General features: G+C 30.0%; 1 protein-coding gene across 1 annotated transcript in view; it reads right to left on the reverse strand.

Annotated features, from left to right (window-relative positions):
• Window positions 1-675: 675 nt before the first annotated feature.
• Window positions 676-14,885, reverse strand: part of LOC105254895 (furin-like protease 1) — a 211,154-nt gene continuing 196,944 nt past the window's right edge. The window contains exon 14 of the mRNA XM_025410086.1: window positions 676-1,223. Within this exon, the coding sequence (XP_025265871.1) occupies window positions 781-1,223 (443 nt within the window). The 3' untranslated portion in view covers window positions 676-780. The remainder of the gene's footprint in view (window positions 1,224-14,885) is intronic.

Here is a 14,885-nt window from a genome sequence, read left to right on the forward strand (position 1 = left end):
ATAAACGGTCCACCATCGCGAACTATTGCTACAATACTGGCATCGCAACGAAGCGAATTGCTTCAAAGGAAACTATCGGCACCATTAACGCTTTACGTTCCAGACGTCTCACAAAGTGTTACTACAAAGGAGCATTCCTACACTTGCAAAAATGTAATATAACTTCTATATTTGACGATGAATCGAGGCTGAATTTGTACATACAATTATAGGAAATACAAATGCATTTTCATTTTTTCGCAAAAAACGTTCTAAATATGTTTTTTTAACGTTGCATTTAGATTTTTTGATTGCATTGTAAAATCAGTTATATTCGCATATATATAATTATAATATAAATATATGTGTGTATATATAAATTATATAATTTATAAGGAAGTGATCTGATTGCAGCCAAACATTCTGTAGAACAACTTAGGTTTTGACAGTCTTTTCCGACAAAATTATCACCTATTTAAAGCAATTTTAAAACAAGCAATCTTATTTTTAGAAAACATCCTCAAAACATTTTCGAAATATTTTATTCACAGAAAATATTTTTAAAAAAATTGCAAAATATATTTTCAATGACTCTCAAAATATTACGAGAATATTTTCATTCATCTCTTCATTTATCTCTTTTTCGCATTATATGTGAAAATATTTTTTTCGTATATATAAAAATATTCTCAAATAAAAAATACTATTTTCGAATACATTTCCAATAGATTTCTAAAAGAATATCTTCAGGCATATTACAGAGCTTTCTCTCGAAAATACTTTCCATTATCAGTGACAAACTTATTCGCTATCAGAGACACAAGTATTTCCGCTCTGCTCCGTGTCCGCATGAACCTCGCCGTTTCCGGAATAAGACACTCTGCTGTACTTGTGGACGGATTTGCGTTTGCGGATGCACCAGATTAGCACGAGATAAATGATGACGGCAATCATGAGGCACATGTTAATCAAGCACACTATGGTCATCCTGTAGAACCATTCCGTGGATTTCAACTTCCAGGCAAGTCCGTTCAGCGCGCACAGTGTTCTTCCGTTGCTCCATGTGAATAACGAGTCCGCATGGCAAGTGACGCAGTCAGCGTCGCTAGGTCCTTTGCATGATAGGCAGGAATAATGGCACGCGATGCAGAATACACTAGATTCGTCGTCCCGGACCGCATAAGTCCCGGACGGGCACTGTCGCAAGCAGCTGCCATCGCTGTGGTACCAACCCAGTTTGCACACTGAAAAATTAGATATACCATTGACGCTCTTCGTCTTTGTCCAGTCGAGCTTGTATTGTGTTGTTGCTGTTGTTATTATGCATTATACTTTGTCGCGCTCGAGTCGATTACATATCGTTGGGATATGGCTTTAATAAATATGTATGGTTTTATATGAGAAGAAATCATATTGATAAGATTTAGACTGAAAAGCCATCTTTCTCGTTAAAAAATTACCGCTTTTTTAATTTAATTGAAATTAATTTTTTTGAATAGTTAAACAAATAGGTTTACTTTAAAAATTTAATCAACGTCATTAAGTATATATATATAATCACACGACGCATAATTACGTGTATTTTAGTGTGAGTTCATGTATCGTAAAAATATATAAAATATGTATATAATAAAATACATATATATCTTAAAATAAAATAGAGGTAAGCGAAACTTAATTCAGATATGTGCGGATTAGGCTTTGGCGAATATTATTTTATGAAATTTATCAATGTTCAAAGTTATTTACGCAAACTTTTGTCCAATTCATATCACATATCGAACACTATTAAGATATAAATTCAATATTATTTTAATATGAATTCACATAAATGTAAAAATACAATTATTCGTTATAAAAGTTGATTCTGCTTTCTATACAGAATTCGTTTTACGCGTATAATGCAATATTTTCTATATGCATATAAAATTACATGAAAAATTCATCAATCATGATTCTCGAATATTTTTTTCTATAACTGATTAATTAAATATAAAATATTTATTGATTAAAACGTCATTTATTTTGATTCGCCCAGGCCTATAATATGCTCCCACTTGCTTAAACAAACATAAAAATGTTTAAAAAAATAACATTAGTTTGTTTTCTAATTAAAATAAAAATTGAAGAAAACAAGTTGATCTTCGAAAAAATGCAAAACATCGATTTAGCGAAGCCTGCAACATTACAATGTTCAAAAATTGCAAAGCATGCGAAAGCATATGTGAGCCATGCTATACACTTCGTTTACAAATCATACGTAAACATAACATAAAATAATATTTATCTGAATGCGCAATATATCAAACAAATGAAACGCATACATAAATGCTATTTTATTACATTTGCATGTGCAGCTTTTATTCTATCCAACAATATAAGTCTATGGAATTTATGTTTTATATACATACACACACATTATATACATACTTATAATAAATTACATTTAAATAAATTATACTACCATTCTTCAATGTTTACTCATGCATTATGTACAGTTTTGCTTGTAACGAAATAATATTCTCTCTCATTAGCTTATAAAATAAAATAAAACACAAAAGTAGGCGATGGAAGATTCGTGCGTCAGTAGTATTTTATCATTTCATAAATTTTTTTTTACTATATGGCATTCCTTATAATTTCGTAATCTTTTCTGCAAAATATGCATAATAAAAAATGAATTGGAAAAAGGAAAAAATATTTCATTAGATTGTGCAACTATTATATATTGATATTTTGCTGATAAAAAATGTAATGAATATAAAAGAATATATTCTTTATGATATCTCTCTCTCGACACACAATATACTATAATTATAGATAATTATTTTAAAAAATAAAATAGCGATGTGTCTTCTTTAATATGCGAAAAATATTTATAATATTCATTCAATCATACGCCACTATTATACTTTATAAAATAAAAATGCACTACGCATATAAAAACATCCTCACACGATTAATATTACCGTCAATAATTTGAATAACTATACCATATCGATCATATAAGATTCATACTGATGGAACAAAATCAATTTTTATTTGGCGACAATAATTGTACAGCGCAAAACTATTTATAACAAATATAATTTAACTACCAATAACTGGTAGCGGAGTAATAAGTGTGAGGATCTCTTAATACAGGAAACAAAAGCAAAAACGAAGCAGAGATAAAAGTAGAGAAAGCAGCGTCAGCGAATAAGAAAGCAGAGATCTCTCAGCAAAGTACGTGAAACCTAAGGCAATGCGTCTATTTCTCGGAAACCTTGCGGCGAATTCTGAGTTACATGATGCTTCCCTTAATAACCTTAATAAGCTATAAATAATATCGTAATATTATATGTATCAAGACGCTTATGAAATCATTAATCATTTATATAATGTAAAATATGAAAGATGACGCAAAATACAAAATTAAGCAGAAAATATCGACTTGTGAGCAACGGTATTTATTATAAATATAATTTTCTCAAAAAGATTGATTATAGTTGTTAATATTAACTAGTTTTCCGTGTAACATTAATTCTTAAATTAAATTTTTTCTGAAGTAAGAGTTTATTGAAAATCGATATTTAATTATTAATTTTAACTTGTCCAAGTTCCTTATCAACGTTAATAATTCATTAATGACACTTTGGATTAAACTTTAAGACAAGAAATAATCATGTGAAAAAAATCCGGAAAAATATACATCTTCCTCGAAATATTTAATGTGAAAATCATGATGGAATAGACAAGTTAGAATATGCAAAAAAAACAAATTTCGATCCTTAGGCATTCAGTACTTTCGAGAGTAGTAGTAAATCGCAAAGGATTAAAATAAAGGATGTAATATAGAAGAAGAAGTAAGACTCACCGTGCTGGTGAAGCGATCAGGGATAGGGCTGTTTATTTTTATTTTTGTGTGCGATTGTGGATATGTGGATGTGTGGTTGGTGATGGTTGGTGATGGCTGGTCTGAGAAAGTCTGCGTCCGGCACTCTTGCCCCCACGGAGAGCCCAAGTACCTAGATACGTTTTCTGAACCTGCTATGGGATAAAGGGATGAGGCGACACACGCGTGAAAAGTTCGAGACGATTGTATCTTTCCGTTCACATATTTTATAAATAACTTGATTTTCGTATCGACGTCCTCGGGACAGAAAAGCTTTCTTCTCGCTTAAATTATGTTGTCAAAGGATATTTTGAGAAACGCAATTAAGAATAAATAAAGAATATCCAAATGACATATGTCATTTTTTCTTTTACTAAAGCGAAAAAATGAAGAAACAATTTGCTTCGAGTTAATAAGAAATTAATTTTTTTATTTATTTAAATAGCTAAATTTATATATTGAATTATATTGAATATTTTAATATTGGAGAAATACAATTCTATTTCTCTTTCAATAGAGAAAATGTTGATAAAAATAAAACTTACAAAACTGATTGCATACTCGTTTTTGACATTTTAACAGAATTATAGGTCGTAGAACTGGTTTTGCGTAAACAAGAATATTGAAATAGAGAGATCGCTGATATTCGACTTAACGCTCGAATGATCCGATCAAACTGGTTCATGACGTTGATGAGTTCTCGATAATACACTAGAAATCAGGAGTGTCCGGCCGGGAGATGTTTGCATTGATTAATCATCAAATCCCTAAGAATTATTGCCGCGTGATGGATTAACTATCTCTGTCCCAATAAGATCGCGATAATAATAGATAATCGTACCAGGACCATTTATACGTTTTTCAATGTTTTCCATATTTGTTTCAAGACAGAATAAATAAATAATTAAAGAAAAAAATTAAAAATAAAACACATTTTTAACTTAATTGTAAGGATAAATTACATTTTTGGAAAATGTTTTGATAGAAATTATATGAATAATCCCGAATATGTATAATAAAAAAAAAAATATATATATATATATAAGTAAAAATAAAAAGATTATATATACTCAATCAAATAAAAGGAGTAAAGGATATGTATTTTAGTAATATTTGTGTTTATATCTTTCTAACATTAGAATACAATGATTTATTAGACTGGAAAAAGTATCGCGGCAAGAAAATTAATTTTAGCGAGAAAATTAAATTAAGCTGTGAATTACAAAAGTCAGCTAATACACATACGTGCACATATTTGTATTATTTATCTCAAAAAGAAGGTGCAAATAATTGAAGAACTCTATTAAATTTCAATGATGCAAATATACTCAAATGTGAAATGGTCGAAAATGAATTACAATAGAAGACGCTTTGAGATCGCAATAAGTGCAATACAAACACATTTGCAAAGTACATCGCATGCATACGCTGTACAAACAACAGCGTTTCAAATGAAACATCGTGATGCAACATTTCAAAAGCAGAAAGGAACCATTTATCTGAAAAATATCTAAAATAATGAAAATTTTAAGAAACTAATTATAGTATTTGACATTAAAACTCTTATTTAAATATATTTTTCCTATGATTTCCAATTCTATTTAGTATTATTCAAGATATAACATTTTATGCATCATTGTTTTGTTAATCATGTAACATTATCAATAATTTCCGAAATATATACTCCCCTTAAATTAAAAAGTAATATAATAGTAAAATAATAGTAGTAAGTAATATAATAGTAAAGTAATATAATAGAATTCATACATGTGTTAAAATGATATAAACTGATATCATATAGTAATTTTCGTCGTTTTTATTAGTTTTTTAATGTTTATTGTAATTATTCATAAAAGAAGAAAACGATAGTACTTTCGTATGCAGTAAAATTAAATTAAACTTTATACCAGTGTTGATTCTTATTTAACGTTTTCAATTTTTTTTCGCTTTATTTCAACATGACGTTTCCAGATTATTTATTTCTTCAAGTTCTTTTTTTCTTTTTTTATTTTGTCTTTTTCTTTTTTACGAGAGAACATGCTATTACTGCATTACAATTGCATGCATTTCGAAAGATATAAATAAAGTTAATGCATATTTAGAAAAGTTCATTTGTCATGCATTATTCTTAAGAGATTAAATATTCGCTTAAATATTCAGTAATCAATTAGTTAGATAGGCCTAATGAAAAATAAATGTCTTTATAAATCAGCATTTTTTAATAATATTTATGTATAATTTTATTTTGATAGGCGCAATTCAAAAGCACTAATAAAATACCAACTTTAATCAAAATATTTATTAAATTTTTCAAGTGATATCTTTAAAGGAAAATTCGTCAAAGAGATATTAATATCCTACATCGCACATATCAAACGCGAGCTAAAATCGATAATTTAGATACACATAATGTGATAGATTACATAGATTCCGATTAAATTTAAATTTTATCTATTATTAATAAAGAAATTAATTATTAAATAAAATAATCAAAGAACAATAATCCAACTATGTTTTCTTCACATCATTATATATTATATTAAAGTTAAAAATAATCAATAATGTGCGACATGTAAAAATTAAATCGCAAAAGATCCGTAAATCTAAGCAACGACTCTAGAACTAACGCTAGTTTCTGGGCATTAGGATATATATATATTATAAAATAATATACTTGCAGTACACTTTTCGTAGTATATGTCTTCGCCAGTTAATTCCTGCAATAAACAGTTCCGATCTTCAGCCAGTGCCTAAAGACTATTGGTGTTATTATCGTTGCTTGGATTTATTCCGAGATAACGAGCTAAGAATTATTTTTTGTATATATTTTTTATTTTTATCCAGAAATAATTTTAATGTTTTATAATAATTCGTCTGATTTGTTAAAAGACAATTTATTTCACTCTTGCCAATGTTCGTAGAAGATTTACTTGTAATCTTTCAAAGTATGATTCCAAAAACACGAGAGTTAAGGTTCCTTTTAATCACAAAATTGTAGTAAACCATGCAATCGAAATTTTACTTACTTTACTATTTCATTTAAAAAGCAAAGCATGCTTCAGTTGACACATACCTGTACCCTCAACTAATCGAGATTAGATCATGTTAAAGCGTCAATCATGTTAATTGAATTATGAATCGCAGATTAGTAGATTAATAGCGGACGAGTAGGATTGTATTAAAAGGATAAGCGGATAAAGGAGTCACGTCACATTCGTATATAAATTTATTAAATAAATGATCACTCTCTTCTCATTGCATGCCGATTAAATAACACGACTGTGTTTAGCGAATTCATCGGCGTGATTAATTGTATTTCAATTCAAAGCCATTATTACGATTAATATTTACTTGTTGAATTTAAGTTTCTAATCCAGACGCACTTCATTTTCCGATTCATCCGCTTCTGCTTTATGAGAAATAGCCGTGGATTAATAACGTCCACAAGATAATTATTCAGGAGCTTCTCCTCTTTTAATTCGTTCATGATATACAAATTTTAATGTCGCATATAATGACTCGTAGTAGTTTTGCCATTGCTTATACAATATATTATGTATATGTGTACATAAATGTATGTAGCAGAGGCATTCGCGCCCCACACGAATCGCGCCTCCTCCCGCGTCCTTTCCTCGCAAATTACTATATCGGGCTTATGTTTTCCTTCGATGCGAAATCTGGGGTTACACTTCTTCAATGGTGAATCATAGTAGCAAAGGAAAGAGTAAAGCCAAAAGAGGAAACGAACGGAAAGGGGGATGAGTGCGCGAACGTGAACGTGGCGCGAGATGCGCAATCGCAACTCGCACTTTTTTTCCTCTCCTCTCGGGAACTCTATAACTTAAGATATGTCACCTCTCCAAGCAAGATACATTTTACAATACATACAAACATTTACAATAGATACATTAACAATATAGCAGACAATAACGCCGAGACAGCGCCAGACATCCGGCTGAATTGAATAGTTCCGATTGAATAAATTGTGAGATTTGCGAGTGATAATTTTTCAGATATTTATACGTTTATAAAGTAATTATGCGTATTGCTTTTTGTGCATATCGCATAGATTTTTCATGCGCGAATATTACATATATAAATAGGAATATTAAGAAAAAAAATGCTATCGAAATTTTATTTAGATAAATCATTGATGTAATTTTTTTTAGAAAAAGCGTTTTGTTTTGCAATTTTCTTATATATATTTATATTTTTTCTTTTATTTATTTTTATATTATTTATAAAATAAACTAATTTGTGTTAAGTACGAAAAAGCGCAGTTGAAAAGTGCTTTGACATTTTGGATTAAAATTAATGAAAGAAAGAATCTTCTTTTTAAGAAAATAGGATTTTGTTTAAATGATATAAAAATGTGGACAAAATTGTTATTGTGATTTTTGATCATCTTTTTGGAAATTAGAAATTTGACTAACATTTGTTGAGAAATGTAATTAAAACGAAATATGAAAATAATTCACGAAATTTACTAAAGATTTCTCAAATTTCTTCAGTCGTGAAAATTCAATTTGGATATTTCTTTAGTCGACGTTCACACCACGATTCTGTGAGAAATGCACGTTGTGTCATATAATGTGAATTATTGTCGCGATTGTACCACGTGAAATCGGTGGCGCACAGCATCGAATGTTAAACGTCAACTCTCCTATAATTGCTCATCTAAATGATTTGACCGAATTTAATTTGGAAAAATCGATTTTCTCGCAATGCGAGTTTCAAGCTTACACGGTCACATTTTCTGCGCGAGCTAAATTAAATTAAGTACGAAATGCTTTCATGTGAAATTCATGGAATGTCGACATGAAGAGAAAGCACAGAGATATAGTGATACAGAGACATAACTGTAGTATCTTCCTTTGACAAGACTAATGTCCAAGAAACGTCAAAATATATATTAAACTAGAATTATATTACAATTTTTAATTATTTTGAATTTTTAAAGATATATAGAAAACAAGAGAATCTTCTTGCTTATTTATTTGATACGATCTATCGAAGGTAAACACTATAACGAATATAAAATGACCATCACTCGCGTAATAAACCATCAAAACTCTAAAATAAAATTGCAAGGAAAATTCAGCATTCTCGTTACGGAAGATCGGTGCTGTCTCTACGCAATGTCGCGGGTATTGTACATTTTGGAAGATACGTCACACCTGAACGAATCGAAATACATCCAAAGTTCCTTGTACTACTTGTAGTATCCACGTTTATATCAATTTTTTTTTTGTTTTCTCGAAAACCGACACCCCTTCACATTGGTTAATATAATTGACTCTTATTCTTAAAACTGAAATTCGCTATACATATAGATAATCGGTCTGTACTTTCGTTTTTCGTAATTTCATTTTTTTCTTTCATCTTCTCCTTTTTTTATCTTATTTCCTTTCACTCATACACACATTGCATACACACATACACACACATCTTCTCTCTCTCTCTCATTCTCATCTTCCACTCTCGATCTTTATATTTCTTTCTTTCTCTCTTAGAGGATCTCATTCTGAAGCATATAATAAAATTCTCTCTCTCTCTCTCTCTCTCTCTCTCTCTCTCTCTCTCTCTCTTTTTCTCGTCTAAGTTAGAACCGTTCGCCGACTCTCGATACAACTTTCATCTTTTCCTAAATAATAGTGAAACGAGATTTTACGCGGCGAACAAGATTCGTCATGAAAAATCACCGGTTCTTTTAATCGACTTGCTCGGGAAGTTCTTCTTTTTTATAATTTTATTCCCAGTATGGGAGAAACTTCGTTACGTCATCCGGGTTTGACAGGTGTCACTTTGCGAAATCGCGGATTAATCGAAAAATCACGGTTAATGCATTCTCAAGTTGTGGAGCAAGTTCTACGAGAAAATAATAAGAATCACGCAGCGTTCCGCGATTTTTTCGCTCGCAGAAAACGCGAAGCTCAAGATCCTCGAGAGTCAATACGTTAGGATCCATATTCTCATCTCATTCTATTGCTGCATTTGGCGCTAAATATAGTCGCAATAATAAATATAGAATTTCGATAGCAAAGTATTATTTTTATAATTTAAATGCGATTACATTTGTCGATTTCAATATAAGGTGAAATTCATATTTAGCGTTAAATACGCGATAAGAATATGGAGTTAAAGCAAAATGACAGATTTTAAAATACGTGCAGTTGTTTTTTCAACTCATGACTGGTTCTTTTGTTACAATTTATTTTGTTTCAATTTGCAACAATTTCTTATATCAGCAAAATTGCAACTTTTATTTTTTTAATTTATCAATTTGCCATTTTTTCATATCTATTTCTGTTAAAATTTTATTTATATTTTTGTCTGTCGTTTCTTGATTGATAATATTACGAGCGATCTTATTCTTATCTTTTGTATGAGAAAGAAAAAAGAATGGATTCACAAGAGTTAAGAATTAATAATTAATCTGAATGAATTGTGCAAATTATGCAAACGATGCAACTCACTATATTTTAAGTACTAAATGGCAGATAATTAGAAAAATGCATATATGCTGCGCGGAAGATGCATGATATATTTATGATATATGGAAGCATATTCGCTTTTAATTATAGATATCCGCGAATGTTCCGCTTAATTAAAAATAATTTCCGCTTAATTATCAGGATGCATAAGTACAATTTAACTGAAGATTTACTTTTTACAGATATCGACAAATCATCTTTGATAACATCAACTTAAAACATATATATACCTCGAATTTTTCTGGCTAATTACTAATTGAGAAAATTATCATTTATTTTTTCATTCTTTCTTGCATATGAGAACGAATATTATCCACCTAAGTACATTCATAAGTCACAATATATATAAATATACTGACTAATTAATTTGCTCCTTAAATTCACTAATTAAAAAGATGATTGAATTTGAGACGCACTAATGATAATGGTATGTCTCTTATCAACTTTTCTCACTTAATTTCGATCATTTATAGAACTACAAGTTGGCCTATAGAAAAATGTGTTCGATTTTAAGTTAAAATAAAATAATTTAAATTAAAATAATTAGATAATTTTATATTTTTATTTGAAAACTATTACCTTTCACTAAAATTATTTTTTCTCTCTAATACAGAATTATGTAAATTTACATATTGTTACGTTATTTTATGTATTTAAATATATCTCAAAAATATTATTTTTTTATTTATGTAAGAGTCAATATTTAGTAATTTAATAAAAGTTTAAAGATTTTTTGTTGCCTTATTAAAAAGTCAAAAATAATTTTCTATGGACCATCCTGTATATAACGTTTCGTAAATTAAGTATCGAAATATGGTAAGTATGAGAAATAAATTTCATAAGCGTATATTAATTTCACATAACAGCACCCAGCGATTGAATTTCAAATGATATGTGCGTGAACAGTTTGACATTCTGTTCAAGGATGATAATAATTACGGCATCAGCGATAAATATGCAACGTCCGCTTATAATAATATGAAATGTAATAATAGAATCACAACGTATAACAAACTAATACAGCTGCTATACATATTATTAATCATATGACCGAAACATATAAACATATGTTATCGATAGTTACCAAAGTTCTTCGATAGCATATTCAATATATGTTCACATTTAAGCTGTATTTATATATTCTCTCTAAAATTATATATTCTCTAAAAATATACAATATGTACCAAACCGCTCGTGGCTAATGATGAATTAAGAACAGATTCTTATGATTAGAAGGGAGGAACTATTCTTGAAATAAAAACCACAGAGATATCAAGATTAAAAATAGCGTAAGTAATTGAAGAAAGTAGACAATGTAAAATAATATATAGATAATTAATAGAGAGGAAGGGAGAGTGTATGCTTACTGTTTATCACAATCGATCGATTTATATCTTTATAACATTTTTGATAACAAAATTGATAATAGGAATGCAAATAGAATGACAGAAAAAGAGCTGAAGCACATGTCAGTGAAAATATAGGATGATGTGCATTGATGTACCGAACATACGGAAATCGAATCACAATCTCACGTACGTATACACGCAATTTAAAATACAACGATTTTCTGTTGACCTTAATCCAGAAATTTCCTTATCGATTTTTTCCGATTTTAAAAATATAAATAGATAGATCTCAAAAGATTAAGTTCTGGAAAAAATAAACACATTTATCTTGAAATAAATTAGGAAAATTTTAATTCTTTGTTTCGAAAATTAAACATTTTTATTTAATATTTAATTGAAATTTGATTCAAAATATATCTTGCACATATATGTTGTTTCATCTCTCGTAAAAAGATTTAATTCAATATCTCATATAAAAATTCAATTTAATACTTAATGCAAAAATTTAATTTGGCAGATTCTTACCTATCGTTTACGAGCGCGAGAATTAAATTCTGACTATTATGAAGATATTTTCAATGATAAAGTCAGCTAATGTTACGGATTTGTCAAACCGTATAATTCGCAGTCAGTTCATGAATGTAAAATACAGATTACAGCATAGATATTTCACCCGTCAGATTTTCTATTTCATTCGTGCAGTCATTAAAATTATTTTCTCGCGAACGGGACGTTTCACAAAATGCTGACCAAGCCGCTCTTTTGATCAGAGATGAAATTCAGGAAATCTTCATCTGCGAGTCAACCCGCCTTTGAATTTTCATCCTGCCTCAGTCCGCCTTTCGCCGTTTCAAACGACATCAGAGAATGCTCTCTTGATGTTTCTCGCGATACGACGTTTTTCCTCCGTCTTATTTCGTCAAAAACGAATCTTTGATTAAAGGGAACCTTCATGAATGCTGGTGACCTAGTGAAACTAATTTCTCACGTCATCGACCGCTCAAAAAAAATCACGAGACTATATTTTTAGATATGAAAAAAAGTCTTTACATCAATTTGATAAAATTAAAATAACAAAACGTAAAATTAGAAATCGTATTTTAATTATAGGAATTATAGAGAAATTTGCCTCATACGCAAATCTTTTATTCGAAGTACTATCAGAGTTTGGATGTCATATAAAAAGCATAAAATAGTATACTGTAGAAAGCGCGGCATCGAGGAATAAAATATGTATATATCCGATTCTCTGTGCAAATTTTGGATCTTTCCTGCACCCGCGGGCATGTAAAGAATCGAAAGAGCTCGCATAAAGTATAAAGGGGACTGCTGGAAATCGCATCGGCGGTAAACACGATTTTCCCCCACTATAAAATTTGGATTCTCTCTCTTATATCGATCGCTGGCGGAGAGATTTTACCTATCCTATATAAAAAATGTACACCGTGCAATCTCTATAAAAAAAAATTGACTGTAGGTCGCAACTCTTTTTCTTTCTCAATATCGACTGAAAGGGAACTGGAGAATATTAAATATCTTTTCTATATATTTCCATTCACTGAGAAATATTGCACTAGGATCGCACTTGGCGCGTTCCATTTCCTAAGGAACGAGGATTTAGTCGACGTCCTAATGTAACCTGATTTCGAAGCGATATTCCTCATTCAATCGTAGCATGGAATTGCAATATTCTTTTTGGCAGTGATTAGTTTTCGCCTTACTTTTCCACAATAGAGAGATAATAAAGTTCAATCAAAAATTTGTAGAGTAGCGTTAAAGATAAGTTGAACTTTAAAAATAGGTTGAATCTTGATTTAAAGTGAGATGTATGAAATACACTGCATCGATTTTAATTATAAAATGTGAAAATTAGAAATTAAACAGCGCGAATAATTATCTCTGAAACACAGAGAAAAATAGCGTTTCTTTTTTTAAGATCGAAGCAACAATGTCTTTTGATTTATACAGATAAAAGTTGAAGAATAATTATAAATATCATTAAATTTCTTAATCGCAAATTTTTTCATTATTGATTATACTGCAATTTCAAAATATTACTATAGTAATGAAAATTTTATTCGAGTCATATAAAAGTTAATAAAATTCTTCTTTTATCTTCTTCTATTTATATCAATAGCAGATAAATCTGTGTGACGAGCATTAATTTCGAAATTGAGTGTACACGATGCAAAAACATTTGACCGATTTTCGCATCTCTCGACCGAGATAATATTATCGGATCTCCTGGAATTAATACATTCGAGAATATTTTTTCTTTTTTTTTTTTGCTCACGATTGCATTCGAAAGCCATCCGTTAGAGTACCAGCGCATCTCGAAAAATCACAAACGTTTCATTTGCACGACATTCCGAAAGAGACATTTAGTATTGCGACTATACCGTCAATTTAATTTCGCAACCATTCGATATTCTCTTTTTCAGATAGTTGTTCGGATTTTAGAATTTCGATGCGCCGCGAAAGTTTCATACGGATATCGATTGAATCGCCATGTATAATTTTTGCAAAATGTTAATCAAATTGAGATTGTATATGTGCTTTAAAAATATGGGTAAAAGCTAATTTATAATTGATTTAGTTTAATTTAATTAATATTTCATTTTCTCAATGAGGCAATAGCAAAGGAATAAAGTACGAAGGAATTTTATTATTAATCAATGTTTTCCTTGAAACTTTACATTACTGGTTAGACTCAGCATGTGCTTCAATCAGATTTGTTTTTTCAAAGTCGACATCTGAAATCGTAATAGAAGACATATTGTATTGATTGTGATTCGATTTTTCCCTATCGTGCGCAGATTTTGCAGTTAACTTCTGATTTGTGGCCTGCAACTTTCGATGAAACATGATTGGATTCTGCACACCACGATAAAAATCGTAAATATTAGAAACGAATCCTCGCATTCTCGCTGGTAAAAACTTCTTTCCGACTCGATAACTCGTTGACGATCGTTTCACGATAAAGAAAAATTGCCCCGTCAATTTGCCGCGAAGCTTCAACTTTCTCATCGAGTTTCCTGCTTATCCCCGCAATCGAAATTTTTACAAAGCGCGCGCGATCAGCTTTAAGCTCGCAATAGAACCGCCAGTGTCTATCGATGTTCCTCTGAGCAAAACGATGATATCTAAAAAGTGTTCAGAAAATATCAGGTCGTTTAACGTCGCGACATT

The sequence above is a fragment of the Camponotus floridanus genome, unplaced genomic scaffold (assembly GCF_003227725.1).
Source record: "Camponotus floridanus strain SB8 unplaced genomic scaffold, Cflo_v7.5 scaffold3, whole genome shotgun sequence".
NCBI lineage: Eukaryota > Metazoa > Arthropoda > Insecta > Hymenoptera > Formicidae > Camponotus > Camponotus floridanus.